The sequence below is a fragment of the Neolamprologus multifasciatus genome, chromosome 19 (assembly GCF_963576455.1).
Source record: "Neolamprologus multifasciatus chromosome 19, fNeoMul1.2, whole genome shotgun sequence".
Lineage (NCBI taxonomy): Eukaryota > Metazoa > Chordata > Actinopteri > Cichliformes > Cichlidae > Neolamprologus > Neolamprologus multifasciatus.
Window position 1 is genome coordinate 11,950,167 of NC_140457.1, and position 21,829 is coordinate 11,971,995.

A 21,829-nucleotide genomic window follows, 5' to 3' on the forward strand; every position below is an offset into this window, starting at 1 on the left:
GCATTATTAAGGGATATGTTTAAAAAAAAGGGATGGTTTTAAGCCTAATCTTTGAAGTAGAGAGGTTTTCTGTTTCCCAAATCCAAACTGTGAAGAGAGACCCGAAAGCTGAAGGCTCTGCCTCCCATTCCACTTTAAAATATAGGAACCACAAGTAAGCCAGCAGTCTGACAGCGAAGTTCTCTATGAGGTCTTTAGGATAAGATGCATGGTATGGGAAGCAGGCATAGTGTAAACAGAATTGGTCCTCGCACAGAACCCTGTGGAACTCCATAATTAACATTAGTGTGTAATGAGGAGTTTCCATTTACATGAACAAATTGGAGTCTATTAGATAGTTAAGATTCAAAGGGTATAGTGCAGTATCTTTAATTCCTACAACATTAAAGATACTGCACTATACTGCACCATAATATTTCATGTGCAATGAAATATTATGGTAAACGGTACTGAGGAATGCACTGAGATCTAGCAGGACAAGAAGGCATAAGAAGTACAATTTGCAACCTTTAATGCGATGTTTGCATTAAGAGTGTTGATGGAGAAGTAGAGAAAAGGTCAGAATCAGTGTGCATTTTGTGGATCTAGATAAACGCATATGACAGGGGGCCAAGACAGGAACTGTGATATTGCATGAGGTAGTCCGGAGTGACAGAGAAGAAGTATGTGAGGGTGGTGCAGGACACGTATGAGGACAGCAAGACAGTTCAGTGGGCTCAAGGTGGGGGTTACATCAAAGATCTGCTTCGGTTCCAGTTTGCAGTGATGATGGACAAATGGAGGGAAAGCAGGAGTCTCTGTGGACTATGGTGTTTGCAGATGACTTTGTCATCTGTATTGAGAATAGGAAGCAGCTGGAGGAAATCCTGGAGAGGTGGAGGTATGCTCTAGAGAAAAGTGGAAAAAGTCAGTAGAAGCAAGACAGAATATATGTGTGTGAATGAGAAGGAGACAATGAAGGAGGCAGTGAAGGTAGATGAGTTTAAATAACTGGGGTCAATCATCTAAAGCAATGGAGGATGCAGAAGAGAGGTGTAGAAGTGAGTGCAGACAGGGTGGAGACTACTGTGGTCACACTGTAGGATGTGTTTTTACAGAAACATGGTGCCATATGGGGTTTGGATTTTCAAAATCCCTCATTGATTTATTCCATGTAAGGCCTGCAGTTCACTATCATTTGGGGTGAGAGACAGATAGCAGCAACAGTGAAAAGGAAGGTTTTTATAAGATAATAGTGAGACCTGCTATAATGTAGGATTTGAAAATGGGGGGCAAGCATAAAAGTGTGACTCTTCAAGTATTTTGCCAGGGTATGGATATCAAAAACAAAACTGCATTTAAAACTTTTAATCCAACTTCAGTGAAAGTCAGGACTAAACTAGCCTCGGAAATGTCGATCTATTATTCCAAGTCAGTGTTTGCGGAACTATTCCTTCATAAAAGTCTTTACCTGTGTTGTTTACATGAGGTTAACACAGTTAAATTGTTAAAGTAGGCCATTCATTGTCCAACTGGGCGTGTGTGTATGGTTTTCTTCCGTCCTGTAACTTCACACTACATTACCTGAATGAGAGGGCTTCCACCTGACTTCCAGCCCAATAATAAACAACCTGAAGCCTCGCACACGCTGAGCTCCGGTGCAGAAACGGTTAACCAAAAGATGCAAGAACTGCGTGAGTCTGTCTGAGCATGTGCTGCTGGTGCCGCTGCTGCTGCAGTGAAGTAAAATGTGTCAATTTTCATCGGACAGTAGAGACACCGTGGAGGAGAATCCGGGGACAGCAGATGAGCGGCAGGAAGCGGACACCGAGTCAACCAGGACAATCTCGCCGGGGGAGATGCATTTGATCGTCCGGCTTGTGTGCTGAGAGACACCGCAGAGCTCAGCCGAAAGGTAAACGAAATGCACAGACGATGATTCACGTCGGTGTGCTGGAGCTCAGCGACATGTAGCCAACATGTTAGGATTTAGGAGGAATAGCCATGATCAAAACAAGTATTCGTGAGGCTCCACAGTTATTATTTTGCAGGTTTTCGTGATGTATCTAACCGTGGGAATTTCAGCCGATTGTTACTAATGAGTGTTTCCTTGCAAGTTGATAGTTGTGCAGCCGCGTTTCTGTTAACCGTGCCGCAAATTTAGTACACCGAGGCTGGAAAAAACAGCTGGACATCCTGTGTCAAAACTGGTCGAACCGGTCATCACTTAACATGTTTTGCGCACAGTTAGGCTGTTGCACCTGTTAAAATAAGGATATGTACGCGTACATGAGCGCATTATAAAAGCAGCCTGCGCGTATAAGTGTGTCTTTTTCATTACGCTTAGGCTTTGTCAGAGGAAAGCAAGTGTTTTCAAACCTTCTCTGTTTTGAATCTGGCCTTTTTAATTATTATTTGTCAAGGATAACCATACCGCACTGCTCAGTAGGAAGGAGGCGTGATGCTGCAGCGGAGTCTCGGCAGCCGGGCCTGCGCAGTGGCCCGTAGTTTTCCAGGGACAGGATAAGATGACTTTGGACATCTAATTACAAGTAGACAAGCGATTCTTTTCTGTCATGACTTCTCTTCTGGATCATGGTCACACTGTAGGATGTGTTTTTACAGAAACACGGTGCCATATGGGGTTTGGATTTTCAAAATCCCTCATTGATTTATTCCATGTAAGGCCTGCAGTTCACTATCATTTGGGGTGAGATAATCCCTGCTGCTGCTGCCTCTGTAGCCTATATCCCGCCTCAGCCTTTTGGACTGACTCTATTGACATTTTGGACCTATTTATAAGCCATTCACTAGATTTCACAGTGAGGATTCCCCGAATGACCCGTTAATAGAAATGCAAATGCTTGAAAAAACTGCATTTATCAGCGTGTGGGCATCTAAATTAACGTAGCTGTACAAATGGACCTGTTACCTGTCTTCATACACATATGTGAATTGCTAACCTCTCGAGTTATCAGGCTTTTTAAGACACGAAGGAAACTTCACAGCCCCACATTTTTAAAGGCAATAAAACAAGTGAATTTCAGTCAACACCAGCACAACAGTGTCAGCCTTTTTTGTTGTTGTCATTTTCACCTCACAGTAAAGTTCATTTAACCTAGTTTCACTTTATATTTTTTCCACTGGTCATCCACGAAGCAGGATGGATCCATGCTTTTGTGTTGTTTCCGTGAATCCTGAGCCTACCATGTAAATGTCTTAGCAGAAATGAACACTCATCAGACCAGGCAGCAGTTTCCAGCCTTCTGTTGTCCAGTTTTGGTGAGCCTGTGCAAACTTTAGCCTTCGTTTAATGTTCTTAGCTGGCCAAAGTGGTTGCTGGTGTGATCTTCTGCTAGAGGGGTTATTTGAGAACTGCTGTTCACTGGATATTTTCTCTTTTTCATACAACTGTCACTGTAAACCCCAGAGATGGTTGCACAGAAAAATAGACGAACAGTTTCTGAAATACTGGCATCAACAACCATGTTCAAAATCACCTTTCTTCCCCATTCTGATACTCACTTTGAACTTCAAAAGATCGTCTTGACCATGTCTACTTCCATTGTTGCTGTGGTGTGATGGCTGATTGGATATTTGTGTTTACGAACGGTTGAACAGATATACCTAATGATGTGGCCGCTAAGTGTAAGTTTATATTTTTAGGGTTGCGTTAAAAGTCTTCAATTAGTTAAAAAGAACCACCATTGAGCAAGAGAACTGAAGATATCGATCACAAATTACATCCACTGTAGAGGCATCTATAATACATGCACAAAAGAGGAGCAAGGCATTCTGTATTTGCACTTATGCACTTTGGTATATGCTGGTGAAAAATGTGCATTTCCATTAAGTTGTCTTTGTGTTCTGGACTAAGCGCATTAGTGTCATGTTTATCATTATTGGATACATCTTGATTTATGGAGTTTATGGTTTAAAAAAACCCAAGTATTAAACTCTGATCAGAGCAGGTGCCAGTCCAGCACTCAGCTTCTTTTGTTTTTCAAAGATCTCTTCCCTTCTAAAACCTGCGCACCGAGACCAATCTCAATTATGCGCTGTCAAGGATTGATTACGAAGCTGTCTGATAGAAGATTAACATGCGTCTGCACCCCTCCATTAGAGACATTACTCTCCATTGCAGCATGATGACCATCAGTAAATCTCCTGCTTTCTTTACAGCTGCTCCACGATTTCTAATCTATGGTCCATGACCCCTTTGCTACCCTGGATAGAGGGCTTAGCTCCAATATCTTAGGGCCTCTCACTAAATTGCAAAAAGCTCAAGAGCTGGAATGAGTGTGATTGGAGGAAGGTTGTGAAAACAATATGAGAGTATTTTGGGGATTGTGAAGGGTAATTCATAAGATATTTATTGGGTAATAAGGAACGATGATAAACTGACATATAGGCTGGCAGAGAAGAAGTATGACAGAAGGACATGCAGTTTAACTATACAGAAAACAACCCAGTGCATTTCCATCCTCCGGGATACCCGAACACACTTATCTTTAGACATCATTCTCCGTAATGTTTTTCCTACCAGCAGCGCAGAGTACGCTTCCTCTGCACTGCGCGTTGATTGCCAGATAACTTTGGAAATCCCACGTCACCGCATGAGCTGAGAAAGCAGTAAAGAGTTGAAGTCACTCCTCTTGTCAGGCTCTCCTGTTTCATTCATGACGCTCCTCAGCTATTTCTGTCACTTTCCAGGAGTACAACTGAATGAAACACTGCAAGTGCTTTTACAGGAGAGTCTGCACTCTGTGTTCCCGTTTTATGTGTGGCCATTCAGAATAACTGTGAGCTTATATAATCGAGAATGTAACTGTCAATTTAATGAATTTCAGGGACTATAACTTAAAGAGGCGACCCTGGAGACATATCTAAACGCTGCAGCAACCAAACATCCTTATATAGAAAAAAACCCACCTTTTCTTCTTTAAAAAAAAGTTTTCTATCAACAAATCTGAGTAATACCTGATTTGTGTAATAAAGTCTTCATCTCAGTCTTCATCAGGTCATTGAGAGGTAATCAGGTATATTTGTTTCTATCAGTGAGAATGAACCCTTCAGCGTTCATGCCACTCGGTTTATTGAGTGCACTCCTCCCCCACCGCTCTGTTTGTTTTGTTCAGGCTTTCACCTTGCAGATATAGAAAGAATGCCTACTATAAAGTTATATGAGCCTCCGTCGGCACTGCTGTGTCCAGGCTTTTAGTCCTCGTGGCGTCTCTCCCGCTCTATCAGCAGCTCGGATACTTTACGTGCCCCCGGGGAATCTCTGGAATTAGGGGGATGCTGTGAAGGGAGGAGGGAGAAGTGTGTCTTTGTCTTTAGCATCGAGGTATCATTGTCTCCTAATTCTATCTGTTTTCATTTGTTTATAATATATATCATGGATAGTGTGAAATCCAGAGACTGGAATAAAATGTTTTGCCAAAGATAGCGCTAACTTAAAGGTGACAGGTGGTATCAGTATACCTCCTCTAACCAAAGCACCAAGGTTGTGTTGATAGTGGAAAGGGTTAGTTTATCAACAGTTTTCAGACCAAAATACAAACATTCCCCTATCGCAGATTCTAATGAAAATTTCCTGCCTTATACATAAAACAAATGGAGAAGCAAGTATGACCGTCTCATAAGGATTCTTAGAATAACGATCTTCTGTCGTCTGTTTATATATACAGTTTACGTCAGTGGTGTACAGTGAAGAATAAAGAACAACAAGGTTTCATGATATTCCTAATAAAGGTTGGTAAAATAGCCTCAGAATTAAGTCATATTTCTAGAAAATTAGCATTAATAATATTTCTGAGGACTAATTTCTATCTACGTTGATAGAAAAAAAGAGTGTTTTGTTGATGCTTGCAGCTTTCAGGAAACCAAAAAGGACAGTTTCCATCCTTCTTTTCCAGTGACTACTGTCATTGACATACTTCCTAATTTGAACTGTGAATCTATTGAAAAACAAGGTGGCAGCAGCGGGATTGTACTGCAATAGCAGTGCCACAGCACAAGTCAAATGTAGCCTCGGTAGTGTTAGTATGAGTATAAAAAAATCACTTGAAACTTAACAGCTCAACCAACTTAACCTTGCAACTTGTCCAGACAATACTGCCACATAATAAAACTGAGACACCCTCTCTACCTGGGATGGTGTAGCCTGGGTCGAGCTTTTAAACCACCTCCTTAAAGCCCTCAGTCACTGCATCAATAAGTTCCATCCGCTGTTTGCTCTTCCTGTCATATGAAGTGCTCCAGCAATGCTCACTTGAGTCATTTGTTGACTTTTGGACCACACATCACCAGCTGTTAATATCTCCTCTGCAGGCTGTTTGTACTTTTTTCGCCTCAAGTGGTGAAACAAGTTTGTGGGTTCACCTTTAGCAGCAACAGTTGTTGAAGTAGCTCCGGATGAGGCTGCACTTGAGGCTCTTCCTCTCAAATGCCCGGGCTTGTCTTGCTGTTGTGGGCACTAGGGAACGTACATGCATGGCGTTGCTATAGAAATGTATATATCACAGGCCTGTCTCCCAGTATAGTCACAGATGCTTGAAAAGCATCACTGTTGCGCAAACAGTATCGAATAGTTTTATGAGACTGGCAAAAAAGAGAAAAAGCACTCTTCCTTTAATAAAAGTAATGTTCATATCTCTCCACTCCTCAGAGGCTGTGAATGTCTCAGCTACAGTTTTTTTATTTTGTATTTTTTTTAATTCCAGTTCAAGTGAAGAGGGGGGAAAAGCTCACTGTTCAGATCACTGAAAAGATGATGCATCACATGTAAAAAAACGCAACTGCTTGATTGGTAATTGTAATGTGATTATAACGGATTACATAATAAAAGAAAAGAAATATAATGTGGTTACAGTAATGTTATACCTACAACTGGCCATGGAGGCGGTGATTCTTGGATGTTATGCAGATGCATAACCGTCATTGATGATACACATAAATGCAATGCAAAGTGCATCACAGTGGAAAGAAATGAGAAAATAGCCATATACACAAAATGCAACGACATGGAAATCGGGTTAGAAAGTAGTGACTGGCCAAGGATTTGTGTTTTTTTGCATTGCAGACTGCCCATCATGATGAATTCCTTCAAGACTGTAGGTTAGTGTACATCCTCACATTTAAATGCTTATCACATTCCCGTGTCTTACTGTTGCCAGGTTTTATACCCTGCCTTTTAAGTGCAGGCACTGGGATCAGCTGTAAATAGATCAGTCCATATAGATGTGGCTTGTTGAGCGTGTTTTGGTGTATTGGAACTTTTATTTGCTTCATCTTACAGAAAAGGTAGATGTGATATTTAGGAGAGTGACAGTTTGTTGTTTCAGGGTTAATCGAGAATCATTTGGGGTCAGTTTATTTTGCGATACCTCGGTAGGTTTTCCCATCCCCCTTCTTGCACCCCTAACTCTTATCCGACATTTTTACGTAGGCCCTGTTAAACACACACTTCTTGCCGCTTGCTCATCGTGCTTCTAAAAAAGCAGTATTGACCAGGATCAGCTAATGGTGATCAAGGAAGGGACAGCAGTCCAACAGATTCCCAGTCATAGAACTAACAGCATTCTGTACACTCTTGGGGAGTTAACGGGTTAATAATCATTTAGAAAATCTCACTTAAGAAGCTGGAACTTGTTTGGATTTTTAGCACCAGTGGCTAATCATGTGTGCTCATTGCAATTCTGACTGGTGTATTTCAGCAGAAGAAGGCACAAAACATAAATACATTTGCTTTAAAGCGTCAGTATTTTCAAGTTGATTACATCAAGGGCATGTCGCCTGCAGTGCTGTTTCCATCAGTGGAGATGAAGCAGTGGTTAGGTCACCTTGGTGACTGACGCTTAGCTGCAATGGATATGGCTGGTTTCTATACACTCCACTGCAGCCTTCAAAAAGTGACCTTCTAAAAGTCTGCATAGGCCTGGGATCCGTGCCACGGGGAGATATATAGTACATGAAGGGATTATCCTGTGCTGCAACGTGGTGTGTTTCTGATATGGTGTCAGAGTTCACAGCTGTCAGCATACTGTTAGTAATGTTAAGGTATCTGTGTGTATCCTTTCTTTTTTTTAAATTAACTTTGGCTCAATTTCCCCCTCTTTCAGTTCAGAGAGCACCCTGCCTGTGTTGTGTCTCCCCATGGTCATACTGAGGTTTACAAAGCGGGCAGCTCCATCACATCTGCCATTCTGATCACCATCAGACTGTGATGTCCCGTCGCGGGGCTCAATAGAGTGCAACGGCGATGCGGGTCCCAGCAGCAGGAGCTGGAAAGAGTCCTGCTGGTCAATACTTTGGCCCGATGAGAGAACCGCTGGGGTTGCGGGTTGGTGGGCGATATCCTACAACGACTGCAACAGCAGCAGAATCAAATAGCACCCAGTGTGTGAACTGTGTCATGCTGAGGCAACAAGTCAATAGATATGCCTACACGCACACACATTTAAAGGAGGGAGCAGAGGTGTCCTGTCAGCTTTTAAGATGCTGACAATGTAATCACATCAACCAGCAAGGGAGCTTTGTATGTGTCATCACCAGTACCTCTCCCCCGATTTCCCATCAGCCCCCCCACTGTTTGCCTAAAAAAGCAAAAACGGAGCAAAAAGGTCAGGTACCAATGTCTGTGGTGTCCAGTGTTAACATTCAACGTATAATAAAACAACCTCCCTGCGATTTTAGGGATACCAGACACCAAATTTAAAATTGATTCAAATTAACAAAGTAACAAAAGATTGAACCAAATACATTTTTTTTCATGTCATAGTTTAATGTTTTCAATTCCAGAAAAGCTTTTGAGGAAAAAAAAATACTAGCTCATTTTGAATTTGATGACAGCAACATGTCTCACAAAGGTTAGGCCATATTTGTGTAACATCTCATTTTTCTTTCTCGTTTCAACATAAGCATCTGCGAACTGAAGAGACCAGTTGTAGGACTTCTGGGAGGGAAGGTTGTCCCATTCTCATCTGATATATCGTTATAGCTACTCAAAAGTCCTGGGTATTCTTTGCCGTATTTTTTCCATGGTGTGCCAAATGACACACTGGTGAGAGGGCGCCATCATATGCTTCCTAGAGAACGCATAAGGTAGGATGTCAAGAGAGGAACTGTGGTACTGCATGAGGAAGTCAGGGGTGGCAGAGAAGTATGTGCAAGTGTGAGAAATCAAGCTCAGTAGAAGCTGTGTGTGAATTAGCCGTAGGCAGGTGTAACAGCGAGGCTACATGGAGCAGAGGTAGTGAAGGTGGATGAGGATGTTACCCACGTTCATCACAATATGGTACAAAAAACAAAGAAAAAGGATTCCACTATTACGAAACTGCATAAGCAAGTATTGCACACAATCAGAGAGATTTCCATTGTAATCTTATCTTTGTGTTAACACTTTAAAATGCGGGTTGGGCGGCTGAATATTTCAGCGAGTCTGATAATATTAAGGTCCCTGTTATATATTTCCAAGAGACGGGAACCTACTGAAGAGAAAGAAACAACCCACATATTTTCAGTACTTTCAATGAAAATGATTTCTTTTTAGATAAAGCTAAGAGCAAGTCATGTTTGCTGCACTACTCTACTAATCATTTTAAGCCTTTTTCTCTTTCACCCCCGAATATATCTATAGGCCTGTTGGCACAAAGTCCAGGGTTAGATGGCTGAATGTCGTCTCACATATTTTTCGTCATTAGTGGCTTAGTGGGCATGAGACTGCTGTCAGTGAAGCAAAAAAAAAAAAAAAGAGAGAAGGGGGAACTGAACTGAAAGAAGAAAGTGTGGGAATAGAATTAAGGCATGTGATACTCGAGTGAGAATGGGAAGCTTATTAGTTTGTGAACTCTTTTAAGGCCATTTTCAGTTCAACATTTTGACCATCACCACAGCCTTGTTCTTTATTTCCCCCCTACCATAAGTGGGAGGGGGATCAACTGAGAAACTGAGGATGTGGTCTTATTACGCTGACTTTTCAGTGAGAAAGTAAACATCCTGCGAATTTTATTTTAGGACCACGATTTACATATAGGTCCATATGTTTATGTCACATTTGTAAATATTTTGCCTCTACATACATTCTATAAAAATATGATCTCAGCTTTTATTCAAGAGCTTTAACAAAAGTATAAAGATTTACATCCATCTTCATGCATAGTGCCTCATTTTCAGAAGCTTCAAGAAGATTCAATTTGGATGCAAATCTTTCACAGCCAATGCCTGCCTGAAGCCCAGAGCCAATGGACAAGTTGTAAACTTATGTTACTTTTTGCACTTTGCTTTGAGTCATTATTTATTTGCCCAGTGAAGCACAGTCTGATCAGTTTTGCAGCATTTGGCTAAATCTGAGCAGAGGGTATATTCCTGTACACACAGAATTCATCCTGCTACTTATACGCGCAATCATCAATAAACCTTAGTATCCAGGTCCCCCCATGTATGGTATAAATGGCATAAATAGATCAAACTAAATAAAAGCAAGCCTGCAAAAGTGGGTCTTAAGCTTCTTTTTAAAGGTATCAGCAGTGGCCACAAATCTTAAATCCAATAAAAATCAGTCACCAATGGTAAAGATTAGTGCTGTCATATTTTTTTTGTATTCAGACCAGAAAGTCAAGGTTTCTTAATAACAGCACCTTTACTGAATGTTCACTCATCCTCTTGACCAGGGGTGGGCAATCTCAGTCCACGAGGGCCGGTGTCCCTGCAGGTTTTAAATCTCACCTTGGGTCAACACACCTGAATCACATGATTAGTTCGTTACCAGACCTCTGGAGAACTCCAGGACATATTGTGGAGCTAATTTAGCCATTTAAATCAGCTGTGTTGGTTCGAGGACACATCTAAAACCTGCAGGGACACCGGCCCTCGTGGACTGAGATTGCCCACCCCTGCTCTTGACAGTAGAATAATTCATTTCAATTTAATTCAGTTTTATTTATATAGCACCAAATCGCAACAAGGCGTGTTACATTTTAGTTTAAAGACCCTACAATAATACAGAGAATACAGAGAAAACATGGGCATGTGCTTTGGTCACAGTGAGATATATATATATATATATATATACAGTATGCAATACTTTTGTGATTTGGTCATCTCACGCAGAATTGGTTTTAAATCCTCTTTGGATATAGGTTCATGAGAGCCTGATTACACTACGTGATGCTATGAATAAAATGCATTAAGCTAACCACTATATGTATACAGGTATTTAACCTACTCCTGAAGGATGACTTTTGTTTTGAAGTGTTTCAGAAGGAAAAGCTGTAAATTACATGGAAAGTAAACTGGGTCAAGTGTCAGGTATAGGTGGCGCCATGGACTATCTGTCTCGTTTCTCTTGGAAGGAGACAGATAGCAGGCATACTCATCTTGCTCTCACCTTACCCCTGTCTGCTCTACTGAGAAAGTAAGTCAATATAGCATTAGGAAGCCTATTATCATAGGCTTCATCTGCAGGTATTGCCCCCTGCTGGTTATTAAAAATAATGCACGTTTGTGCACTTGGGCAATGGTGCATTTTTCAGACCAAGTGGTCATCTCCAATCCTGCACACATAGTCTGTGAATACCGTGCAACATAGCACTGTACATTTAACATTTTGGTAAGGTTGAGAGTGAGAATAGAAGATCCATACGACTCATGTCTGATCACAGACTATATGTCAGAGGTGGGCAACTCCAGGCCTCGAGTGCTGGTGTCCTGCAGGTTTTAGATATCACCTTGGGTCAGCACACCTGAATCACATGATCAGTTCGTTACCAGGCCTCTAGAGAACTTCAGGTCATGTTGAGGAAGTCATTTAGCCGTTTGAATCAGCTGTGTTGGATCAAGGACACATCTAAAACCTGCAGGACACCGGCCCTCGAGGCCTGGAGTTGCCCACCTCCACTATACAGCTTAAGCTTGAATCAAGTCAGCATACTCAGCACAAAGAGTAGAAAGAAGTGGAACCTGCTAGCCTGGCTCCATCCAAATAACACATACCCATCAGCACCATTCACTCGCTACATGTTCAATAGTTCAGTGTCATTTCAGAACTCTGAATGTGAGAATGTGTTGAATTTTCAGTGTTTTTTCCACTTTAAGGATAAGTGCTAAGATTTCATTAATGTCCTTATCTTTTAGGTGCTAAAGGGAAATTTAATTGATTATTTTCATAAAGGTCACAAGGAGCTGTTCTGATGAAGTAAACCCTTTAACGGAAACCAGTTCTTGCAAAAGGCTAAAGCTTATGATCACAATATTTGACAATTATTGGCTGACCCAGTCATGCTGGAAGGGATGAGAAGGAGAGTATTTCCCAGGGAGCCACAAAAAGATGGTATAAAGGGTTTAGGGAGGTCAGTTGGTCCATCGCTGTGGCCCAGTTCCTCACATGAAACCCTTGTTTCTTGTTTGGGAGAAATGTGCTAATCCCCAGGGACTCACTCTGGGCCCCAGCAAACCTTTGAAGGAATAAATAGCCCCAAAAAATCAGCTTTTGTTCTTCAAACCAGCTTTTGTACTCCTAACCTCTCTCAGAGCTTGTATTTAACAGACCGGTTATGAGCTATTGTATAATAACTGCCACTATGACACAGTTTCCTCTGGAAACATTGTATAGCAGATGATATATACACACAGTGGTCTTATAAACTATGTAGTCCTTGAACCTGCCAGTATGGAGCTGTTTTCCTTTTGTGTGTTTTTTTTATTGGACATGCAGTGTTTAAATAGAGGAAGGATCTAGCCCTGCGTGGGCCTTCTGATACCTGATACCAAAGCCTGTGTGTGTGTGTCAAGCTGCAGGATTTAGAAAAAGAGCACATGATGTAGGTAGTCAGATGATGAAGCTATACCTTACATAAGAAACACCCGCAGTCACTCAGTAAATAGCATCAGCTGAGGGAAGGGCGTAGAGTTTAAGTGCTCTGCAGCCCTCTAGTCTCTAATTTAATCTTCCTGATGTCAGTACAGTATTTCATCACCTTGTCCTTAATTGAACTATGGCTTGGTACCATTTACAATTAAAGTTGTAATCCAAGATTACAGCTGTGGCAAATTGTTGTTAATAAAGATAACAGCAAATAGCTGTAGACCCCAGACAGCTTACACTTGTGTCATCACTACTTCAGAAGTTGGCAGGAGCTGTAATATTTAAAATCAGGAAAAGTAATGTATGTTTGTTGTTGTATGTTGTTTTCAGACTCTCCAGTAAGATACTGATAGAGTTTATTTGGGGGCCAAACTCATAAAGAGTGCAGACAAGTTCATAAACAAATGAAAAGGAAACTGAAAAACAATATAATCCCTGCTGTCTTACCTCCACACTGTGGTCAAGTTGCAATGAAAAATAGGTGTGAATGTAGAAAGTCAAACAGTACAGGAGACACATGTGTGAATGGTTTTCAACACACCCAGGGTTGGAGTTTCACTAAAAAGAAACCCTGTAGTATATTACAAATGACTGTAATTACTATGTAATTACTTGCCAGAGAAAATAATGTGTTACACTGATTATTAAATTACTTGAAATACATTATCACATAATTATCAGTTAGCAACATAAACCTGAGGCTACAGCCCCACACACCATTGCATCTCTATCCTAAAGAGGACACACAAGATATTGTTTAGTTTTTAAATATAAACGCAAAACGAACAAAAACAAAGCAAATTTGAAAACAAGCCTAAAGAGTTTTCAAAGCGATTCTACTTTCAAAATATGTGCAGATAGAAATGGTCACGTGCCTGATATCGCTGCCTTTGTTACCAACTGAAGAACAGGCTCTGGATGCTGGACCAGAGTCTGCATGCTTCTTTGCTACCTTTGTGTTAGCATGCTGTCTGTGCAGAGCTGAAGTTGTGTTATCAGTTTTATGCAGCTGTTTCTGTCCTGGACAATTTGCACTTTCACATTTCGCTCTTGTTTTAATTAATGTCCAAATCTCCACTCCTCAATAGTTCCACTGCTCCAGTTGACTGATTTTCCTCCTTCCTACACAAAAACCTGCGTACCTTGACGTTTGCATGATCAAAGAGTCAGTACAGCTCTGATATGATGGAAAGAGACACTAACAATAAAAACGAGAAATGGATGTTAATACATTGAATAACTATAGCAGAACGAATGCCAACTATAAATACAATCTAAAGATTACAACTTGAAAATTGTTAGAATTAATATGTATCCTGACCAGTGTCTTGTTGCCTGCTTGTCATCTTTCTCCCTCTTTCTTTCTCTCCTTTTCCTTCAGATCCTTGTTTTTTTGCTACAGTAAAGTCTGTGTGAAGGCGAGAGGAGGAAGGATGGTGACATCGGAAACCCCAGAGGCTCCCGTTCCTCTGACAGCGCTGTCACGCTGGTACCTGTATGCCATCCATGGTTACTTCTGTGAGGTGATGTTTACTGCAGCCTGGGAGTTTGTGGTCAACTGCAACTGGAAGTTCCCTGGCGTGACCAGTGTATGGGCGCTCTTCATCTATGGCACCTGCATCCTCATTGTGGAGCAGATGTACCTAAAGCTGCGCGGTCGCTGCCCCGTGCTGCTGCGCTGCATCATCTACACTTTATGGACCTACCTGTGGGAGTTTGGTACGGGGCTGCTGCTGCGCCAATTCAACGCCTGCCCTTGGGACTACTCTGAGTTCCGCTACAACTTCATGGGACTGATCACGGCTGAGTACGCGGTGCCCTGGTTCTGCGCATCCTTCATTGTGGAGCGCCTCGTCATCCGCAAAACGCTGAGGCTGCGCTTTCATGAAGGGCCCGAGGATGGTTGGTCAAACCATCAATCTGATGCTGGGGGTGGCCGAGGGAATGGAGGAACTGTGGGGGGTGGGAGAAGGAGAGAGAGGAGCAGAGGGATGGGAAATAATTCTAATGGCTACCTTAAAGCAGAATGAATCACGGAATTGATAGAATGACACAATCCAAACCAGCCCAATCCGACCCTCCTTTTCATAAGCAGTCCTACCCCTCAGCTGTGTGAGATGAAGACACACGGCTTTGCAGACTGGGCTGGTATGCAGACAGCCAGACAACAAACACCTAACTGGGGCTTTAAGTGCCCAAATCACACACTGTTAACACAGGAGTACCGTTAACTACATGCTGCTGTGTTTGCTGCATTTCATAACGCACCACCCATTTCCATGTGGGCTTGACCTTAAGGAGATCAGGGCTCTCTCTCCTGTCCCACAGTGTTTGGGTAAAAGAACTACTGTTGCAAAGAGTATGTGTGATTATCCCGTGGAGGAATTAATTCACAAACAAATACATTATTAATGTTTTTCAGGGGCACATCAGTCTATATTAAAGCAGAATGCTTGCTGTGTAGAAATCATAGTAAAAAGTAGCTTGGTTGTGAAATGTCCTTTTTAAAATGTACATATTGTCCTTTAGTATTATTCAAAGTACTGTAGTAATGTAGCTACAAAAGGATCCTTAAAGGTGCTGTATACCAGCATTTTATTTTGAAAGGTCATTCACGGCTAAAAATAAGGAGCTTTTGCGTGTGACAGGACACAGCCTGCTGGTATCGATACACAATATAGTGCTTGCCTGAGTGAGCTGGTTAGCAGTGACTGAACTTTCAAAATAAAATACTTGTATTCAACACCTTTGAGAGTATACCGTCCACCCAGGAAGCAATGCGCCATCTGTCAGCTTACGTCACGACGAATGTTTCTCTGCAGTTAGAGAATACCCACAATGCCTAAAAAACAAAAAACAAAAACAATGCATGAAAAAATTGTCTTCCAATATAATGTGACATTTTTTTTACAGAGCTCATTCAGCAGCCGTACTGTGTGTCTCCACAATCAGTCTGCTGCTTGTGTGTTAATGACAGTAGCTCAGAAGGTGGAGCTGGTCCACCAGCTATCAGGGTTGATTGCCTGTTGTCTCCTGACTGCATGATGAAGTGTCCTTGAGTGAGACGTTGATACCCAAACTGCTCCCGTTGAGCAGGTCATGGCCTTGCATGGCAGCTTCTCCGCCACTGTCTGTGACTGTAGGTGTGTGTCTGCAAGCTTGTATGATGGCGCTAAATAAATGCAGGGACGCCTTTCTGCTGTCATGGTTACGAGTCACGACCATCAGCATAAAGCACAAAGCTTCTCGGTAATGTGCTTTTGTTTTGTTTTTTGCAGCTGTTCAAAAACGTGCACACGGCTCGCTGTCTGCATTTTGTTTGCTTTAATGTTGTCGAGGCCACACATGCCTCATGTATGTATGTAATTGTCATTCACTGGAACACAATACTTCTTCCTGTCCAGTTACAGTGCACACGTATGAATATGTTTGCTGAACAAGTGAAGCCTGTGAACGGAGAATCTCATGGATGGACACCGAAGGTGAAGTATTGAATTCCAAGAAAAAAAACTTTTTTTTTTTTATTTACAAAGAGTCATCGAATTATTGGTCTTTAGGTTTCCATTTCTGTCCCCGTTGTTTTTGTTGCCGACTTAAGTGAAGGAGAGGAAGTGCACAGCAGAATTTGTTAATAATTTACTGAAGAAACACTCACTTTTCAGCCAAAATGGAATTAGTTGCTCATGTGTTTTATAAATTCATGTTGTGTAATTTGACCTCTTTGGTATTACACTGGATGTTTCCACGTGAGGCAGAGTGCATCAGTGGAGCCGTATTATCAGCGCAACTAGGTTAAAATGCTCAAAACTCTGACACTTTTTAACATTCATGTCTTAAAAGCAGGTAACCCACACAGAATAATGGTAGAATTAGAGGTAGAAGGATCAAGAAGTGCATACACTTGCCTACATATGCAGGAAGCAATGGCATTCTTTCTATGTGGTGCTAACTGTTTAAATGTAAAAGAGGTAAGACACTTCACTTTGATTTCAATGTACTGGGGGACTGATAGCATGTCATATAGAATATGATTGCTGAAAAGTATATATTCTACAGGAAAGACACACTGTGCTTGATCAACTTAGACTTGAGCAGTTATTAGAAACTGATGGACTCTGTAAAACGGTGACCTTCATCTGTGTTGCGTCACTGAAATGCAGTGGCTTCCCTTCACTGTCTCTCTAAGCTGGGATGAAGTGCTGCCACCCGGTGGATACACTGAAAACAACTTTTATTATGCTACAATGGAAACTATAATGTGTAGAGAAAAACCTGTGAAAAAAAACAAAAAACATGTTGTGGTTTTAACCCCATGGCATTTTTATCTAACTTTAACACGTTTATTTCATATGTGACTCAAAAGGCTTAAAAGCAATATAATCTATGCCCCAGCTATGTTTAACTTCTCTTTAAAATCCAATGAACTACAATATGGTATGCAGCTAATTAGTACTACTGCTTTAATGGAAGAAATTACAAGAAAATGCAAGTGTATTCTCTGCAATATGTGAATGAAGGTGTGCTGAGTGCATAGGGTGTTGTGCAGAGACACTGTCTCTGTGTGTGCATGTAAAGTGTGTTAAAGTTGATACTCTGGTATTTTTACCTCCAGTGTGCATGTGCAAGTGCAAAAATTATCTCGTCAAACTCAGATTTTAACCTGCTGATTATTAGCCCCCCATGCACTGTAACAGTTGCTTTAAAGAAAAAAAAAAGAAAAGAAGAAGAAATGTACAGGTTTTTAGTGAAATCACTGTACTGTATATCAATCATTTTGTTTTTTGTTCATGTATGATTTATCAGTTGCTGGGATTAAATATATTTATTGGATCTTGATATTTGTTTGAACCTTTTTTAAAAAAAAAATGTATACATTTACCCACATTTCACTCAAAGACAACTCTAGATTCTTCAGGGTTCATCCGCGGGGTACAATGAATATCTGTACAGTAGCTCACAGCAGAGATTTCCCTCTGGATCAGGTCATGGCTACTCCTAAAAAGTAACACAACTAAATCTTTTCTCCTCCTTGGTTAAAGACCCAGAATTAAAAGTAAATAGGACGATGAAATTAGTTGTTTTACATCCATACAGTTTGAACATAAAACAAACTTATATAAAAGTTTTTTTGTTTTTTGTTTTTTTTGGGGGGGGGGGGGGAGGACAGCTCACACATTAACCCCCCCCCCCCCAGCGTTGGAAAACATCTGCAGTCCGAGATTAAGCAGGTGTAAGTCTTTGTTTGAACATTTGACTTCTTAACATCGAGCTAATTGCTGCTTATGCGAAATCACAGAGCAGGCCATCAAACGTGCTTTACAAAAATGCTCATATCCTCAAGGGATGAGCAACTTTCCCTGTGATTGAGTAACTGGTGCTCTGAGTGAGAACTTCTAGGTCACTACATGTTCTAGTGCTTCCCTTCAGGAAGATTTTCACAGGGTCACATCTGAAACTGTAGCAGACACAATCAAATTCTTTCTCTAGATCCACAAAGACACAGTGTAATTTATTCTGACCTCTATACTTCACCGTCAACATCATCAGCATCAGTAACTCTTTCCCATAGCTTCATGGTATCATCAACTTTATCCCTCTGTAGTTATTGCAGCTCTGCACATCATCTCACTCTTAAAAACTCTGTACCAGTACACTATTTCTCTATTTCCCAAACATTATCTCACTTTATAAGATTGTTTTTAAACAGTCTGGTTAAAAAGCCCACTGCCCCCTCTCCCAGAAATCTCCATATCTCCACAGGCATGTCATTTGAGTCAACCACCTTTCCGTTTTTCATCCTCTTCATAGTTTCCCAACTTCCTCCTTACTAATCCTCTTCACTTCCTGGTTCACTATCTGCTATCCCTCCTCTCTGTCATTTTCTTTATTTTTATATAGTTTTAATTTTGAAAAATATCTTCCATCCAGGGAATGAGTAAAGTTTTTCAGGATACTTCAAAATCTGTAGAATAAGGGTGAGTATTCTGTGGAAAACCTTCTTGGTTTTGTACCTGCTATACCTGCTGTAGAGAGACAGCAAAGGGATGCGCTAATAAGACTATTGGCGTGTTAGCGGAATGCTAACTTTAGCATGCTAACATGTCCAAACACCAACTATATGCAAATTAGCAACAAAGAAACACGTACGACTGAGGCCGGTATTTGTCATGGTTTTCTTCATTTTTCAAGGTTGTTATGATTAAACAGGTGAGGTGATGAAAAGTTTTTAAAAAACAAACATTCAAATTAAAACGACTTTTCATGGCACAAGCCTACAGTCTAGTCTACAGTTAAGAGACCTTAAACACACATCAACTCAGTGGTACTCCAGGCTGTCCAAAGGTTGTTTTTTTTTAAGTTTTTCTTTGGACTCCTTTTCACTCATTTTTAGTCCAGTCGTTGTACTTGACCATTTTCAGAGGAATGCCTTTTGTTTGTTGAGCCACTTAACACTGACCTATGACTCATTTAAGCATAAAAACAGGACCATAAAGCAGTGTTGTGTCTACACCTAAGAACATAGCAACCAACTAGTACTAGTACTTGCAGCCTGTTGCAAAAACATACAATTTGTTCACATTTCTCTAGTTGAATCTAGAAAAATGCCAACTTTGATTGTCCTACAAGACACCTGGAGAACTATTTCTGAACACTACTAAAAGAAATGACAATGCCTAAGAGAGTTCAGGCTGTGTGGAAGAATAATGGTCACAGATCATACCAGATATTGACTTTCAAGCTGATTTGAAATCAACAAACCTTTTTGATTTTACCTTATATACTTTATACACATTTATATTTGCACAGCTGTAACACAGAACCTTAGTCTTATAGCATTATTGTTTTTAATACTGTATTTTTAGCCTATTTAGAGTGTAAATTGCAGTGACCTAGATTATACACTCCGTGTTTCTGAGTGCATGCCTCTATCACAGTTATCAGGATCATGGTTAATTATGCAAGCAATCCTCTGAATTACTGCCAAAAATCTTCACTGTTGCCTTTATAAAGTGTAAACCCCTGGCCTATAGGTGTTTATATTATAGCAGGTACTTTTCATGTGTTCACAGCAAGCTGCAGCTCACTTCTTTAACCACACGATGGCTCTTTTTCACCAACAACGACAGGCGAGCAGACAGACAGCTTGAGGACACAGGTTGATCCTGAGTCATCAGTCTGCTGAAAGATTTGGTTGTCGAGTAGGCAGTTTTTATGGCCGTGCTTTCCAAGCAACAGGACAAAGATGGGTTTAAAATGTAACTTTTCATGATGCACACTCGTAGGATTTTATAGCAGTCGAGTTGCCCATCAAATATGAAGGTTTCACTCATCTTTGTTTTTAACCTGTAATTTATTTATGACAGGCTCTGACTTCAGCATTTTATGTAAGCATAATAAAACTGGAGTTTGTTTAGTTACATGATGGTGCGCTGACAGATTTGTGTTTGTAGAAGAGAAGTAGAGAAAAAATTTTCCATCTCCTCCCTCCTTGCTACCACACCTTGCACCAGCTACTGAGAATATGGGTCATTAACATGCCTTGTCAAATCAATTGGCTTTGAGTTCCAATTGGCCCTGAGGCCCTTCAGCAGAGCCATGCCTACCTACCTGTAAGAGGGTTTGTCTTCTTCACACGCCCGAATGCACTAATTGGCACAAAGCTGCTGTGGCCCTGCCTCAATCGGCACTGTCGGCAAGTGGCTTCATCACCCTTCTTCCAATCACTCTCTCGCACTCCAAATAAGGACATTCAGAACCTGTGAGTGTGCTGCCTAAGGCGGGAATTTAAGACCTGTCTTGTGAGTGTGTTGTGTTGCTCGTGTGCGCGCGTGCGCCGCACTTTGTTAAGCTTAAGTTTCACCGGGCTTTTCTTGTGTGACTTCATTGTTCTCTGTGTCAGGTCTAGAGTTTGCTTAACAGGAAGTGGATTAAAGTCCAAGCATTAATGTAGAATATCCTCAACAGCTCGACCTCACTGAAACTACATTGCCGGAGAGAAATCAGAACTCTTAAGCAGGCTAGTAGTCTTTATAGGTGCAAATTATGAAGTCTGACTTAGCTCTGTTTATTAGTTCTATTTTGTATGAATGTGAAAATGGGCTTAAAGTTTCTCCAACCTCTACTGAGGCCCTCCTCAAAGATTTGGCGAAAACTCTTCTTGGTTGATTTTTGTTTGCTTGTACCATTCCAAATTCTTACAGTGTTTATAGCTAAACAAGCTTTTAAAATACACTCACCGATTCTGGGCAAGCATCTTTTTTTGGGGGCTGAAGGAGGAAAAGATCTCGCTCCCAGTCCTCTCCTAAGAGAATACATTAGGGTACTAAGCTGAGTCTCTATGAGGTAGTTTAACATTAGTAAATGAAATGATCAAGATAGATTAATGTAAGTTTGCTTTGAGAAACTTCTTGCTGTCTTTTAACACATTTCTCAAAGCATAGCTGGCAGTCTGATGTTACATTTTCTTAAATTGCAATACTGAATTTGCTAAACTGACTATGTGTACATGTAGGGAAGGGACTGATGGCAGCTGAATGTCAGGTTGGCATTGAGAAGCACTGGGCTGAATGACAGCGCTATGGTTCATTTAGTGAGCGTCATTAAGGGTGTTGGGGGTGGGGTCGGAGGCCGAGGTTTGGTTGGGAAGGCAGACTGACAAAACGAATCGTTCCATCAAATCAAGGCAAGGCCTTAACATTTGCATTTCCACTGAATCAGAGCCAGTGAAGAAAGAGCTCTCCATTGAAGGGAAACTTGTTTGACGTGTGAATGAGCGAATTCGTCAGGCTTTTGCTAAAGCACATTCATGCCTTCACAGCTTTGGACAGAGTTTAGGTCTTTTCCTCAGATCCTGCTGGAAATCGCAGACCTTTTTAGTCACTTTTTCCTCTCATGTAGGCTGCTTGGCAGTCAGGCCCTCCTGCAGTCAGGGTTGGACCAGCACAGGATGAAGAACTACATGTTCATCACTTACTTTTCTTTTCC

General features: G+C 41.2%; 1 protein-coding gene across 1 annotated transcript; it reads left to right on the forward strand.

Annotated features, from left to right (window-relative positions):
• Positions 1-1,294: 1,294 nt before the first annotated feature.
• On the forward strand, positions 1,295-17,680 carry tmem229b (transmembrane protein 229B). Its single transcript, XM_085143810.1, has 2 exons — positions 1,295-1,894; positions 14,226-17,680. Exon 2 carries the CDS (start codon positions 14,278-14,280, stop codon positions 14,872-14,874), a length of 597 nt encoding a protein of 198 aa, XP_084999936.1. The 5' UTR covers positions 1,295-1,894; positions 14,226-14,277; the 3' UTR covers positions 14,875-17,680.
• The last annotated feature ends 4,149 nt before the right edge of the window (positions 17,681-21,829 follow it).

Bases quoted from the DNA above. Each gene is read 5' to 3' on its own strand.
- tmem229b (XM_085143810.1), top strand. From the start codon at position 14,278: ATGGTGACATCGGAAACCCCAGAGGCTCCCGTTCCTCTGACAGCGCTG.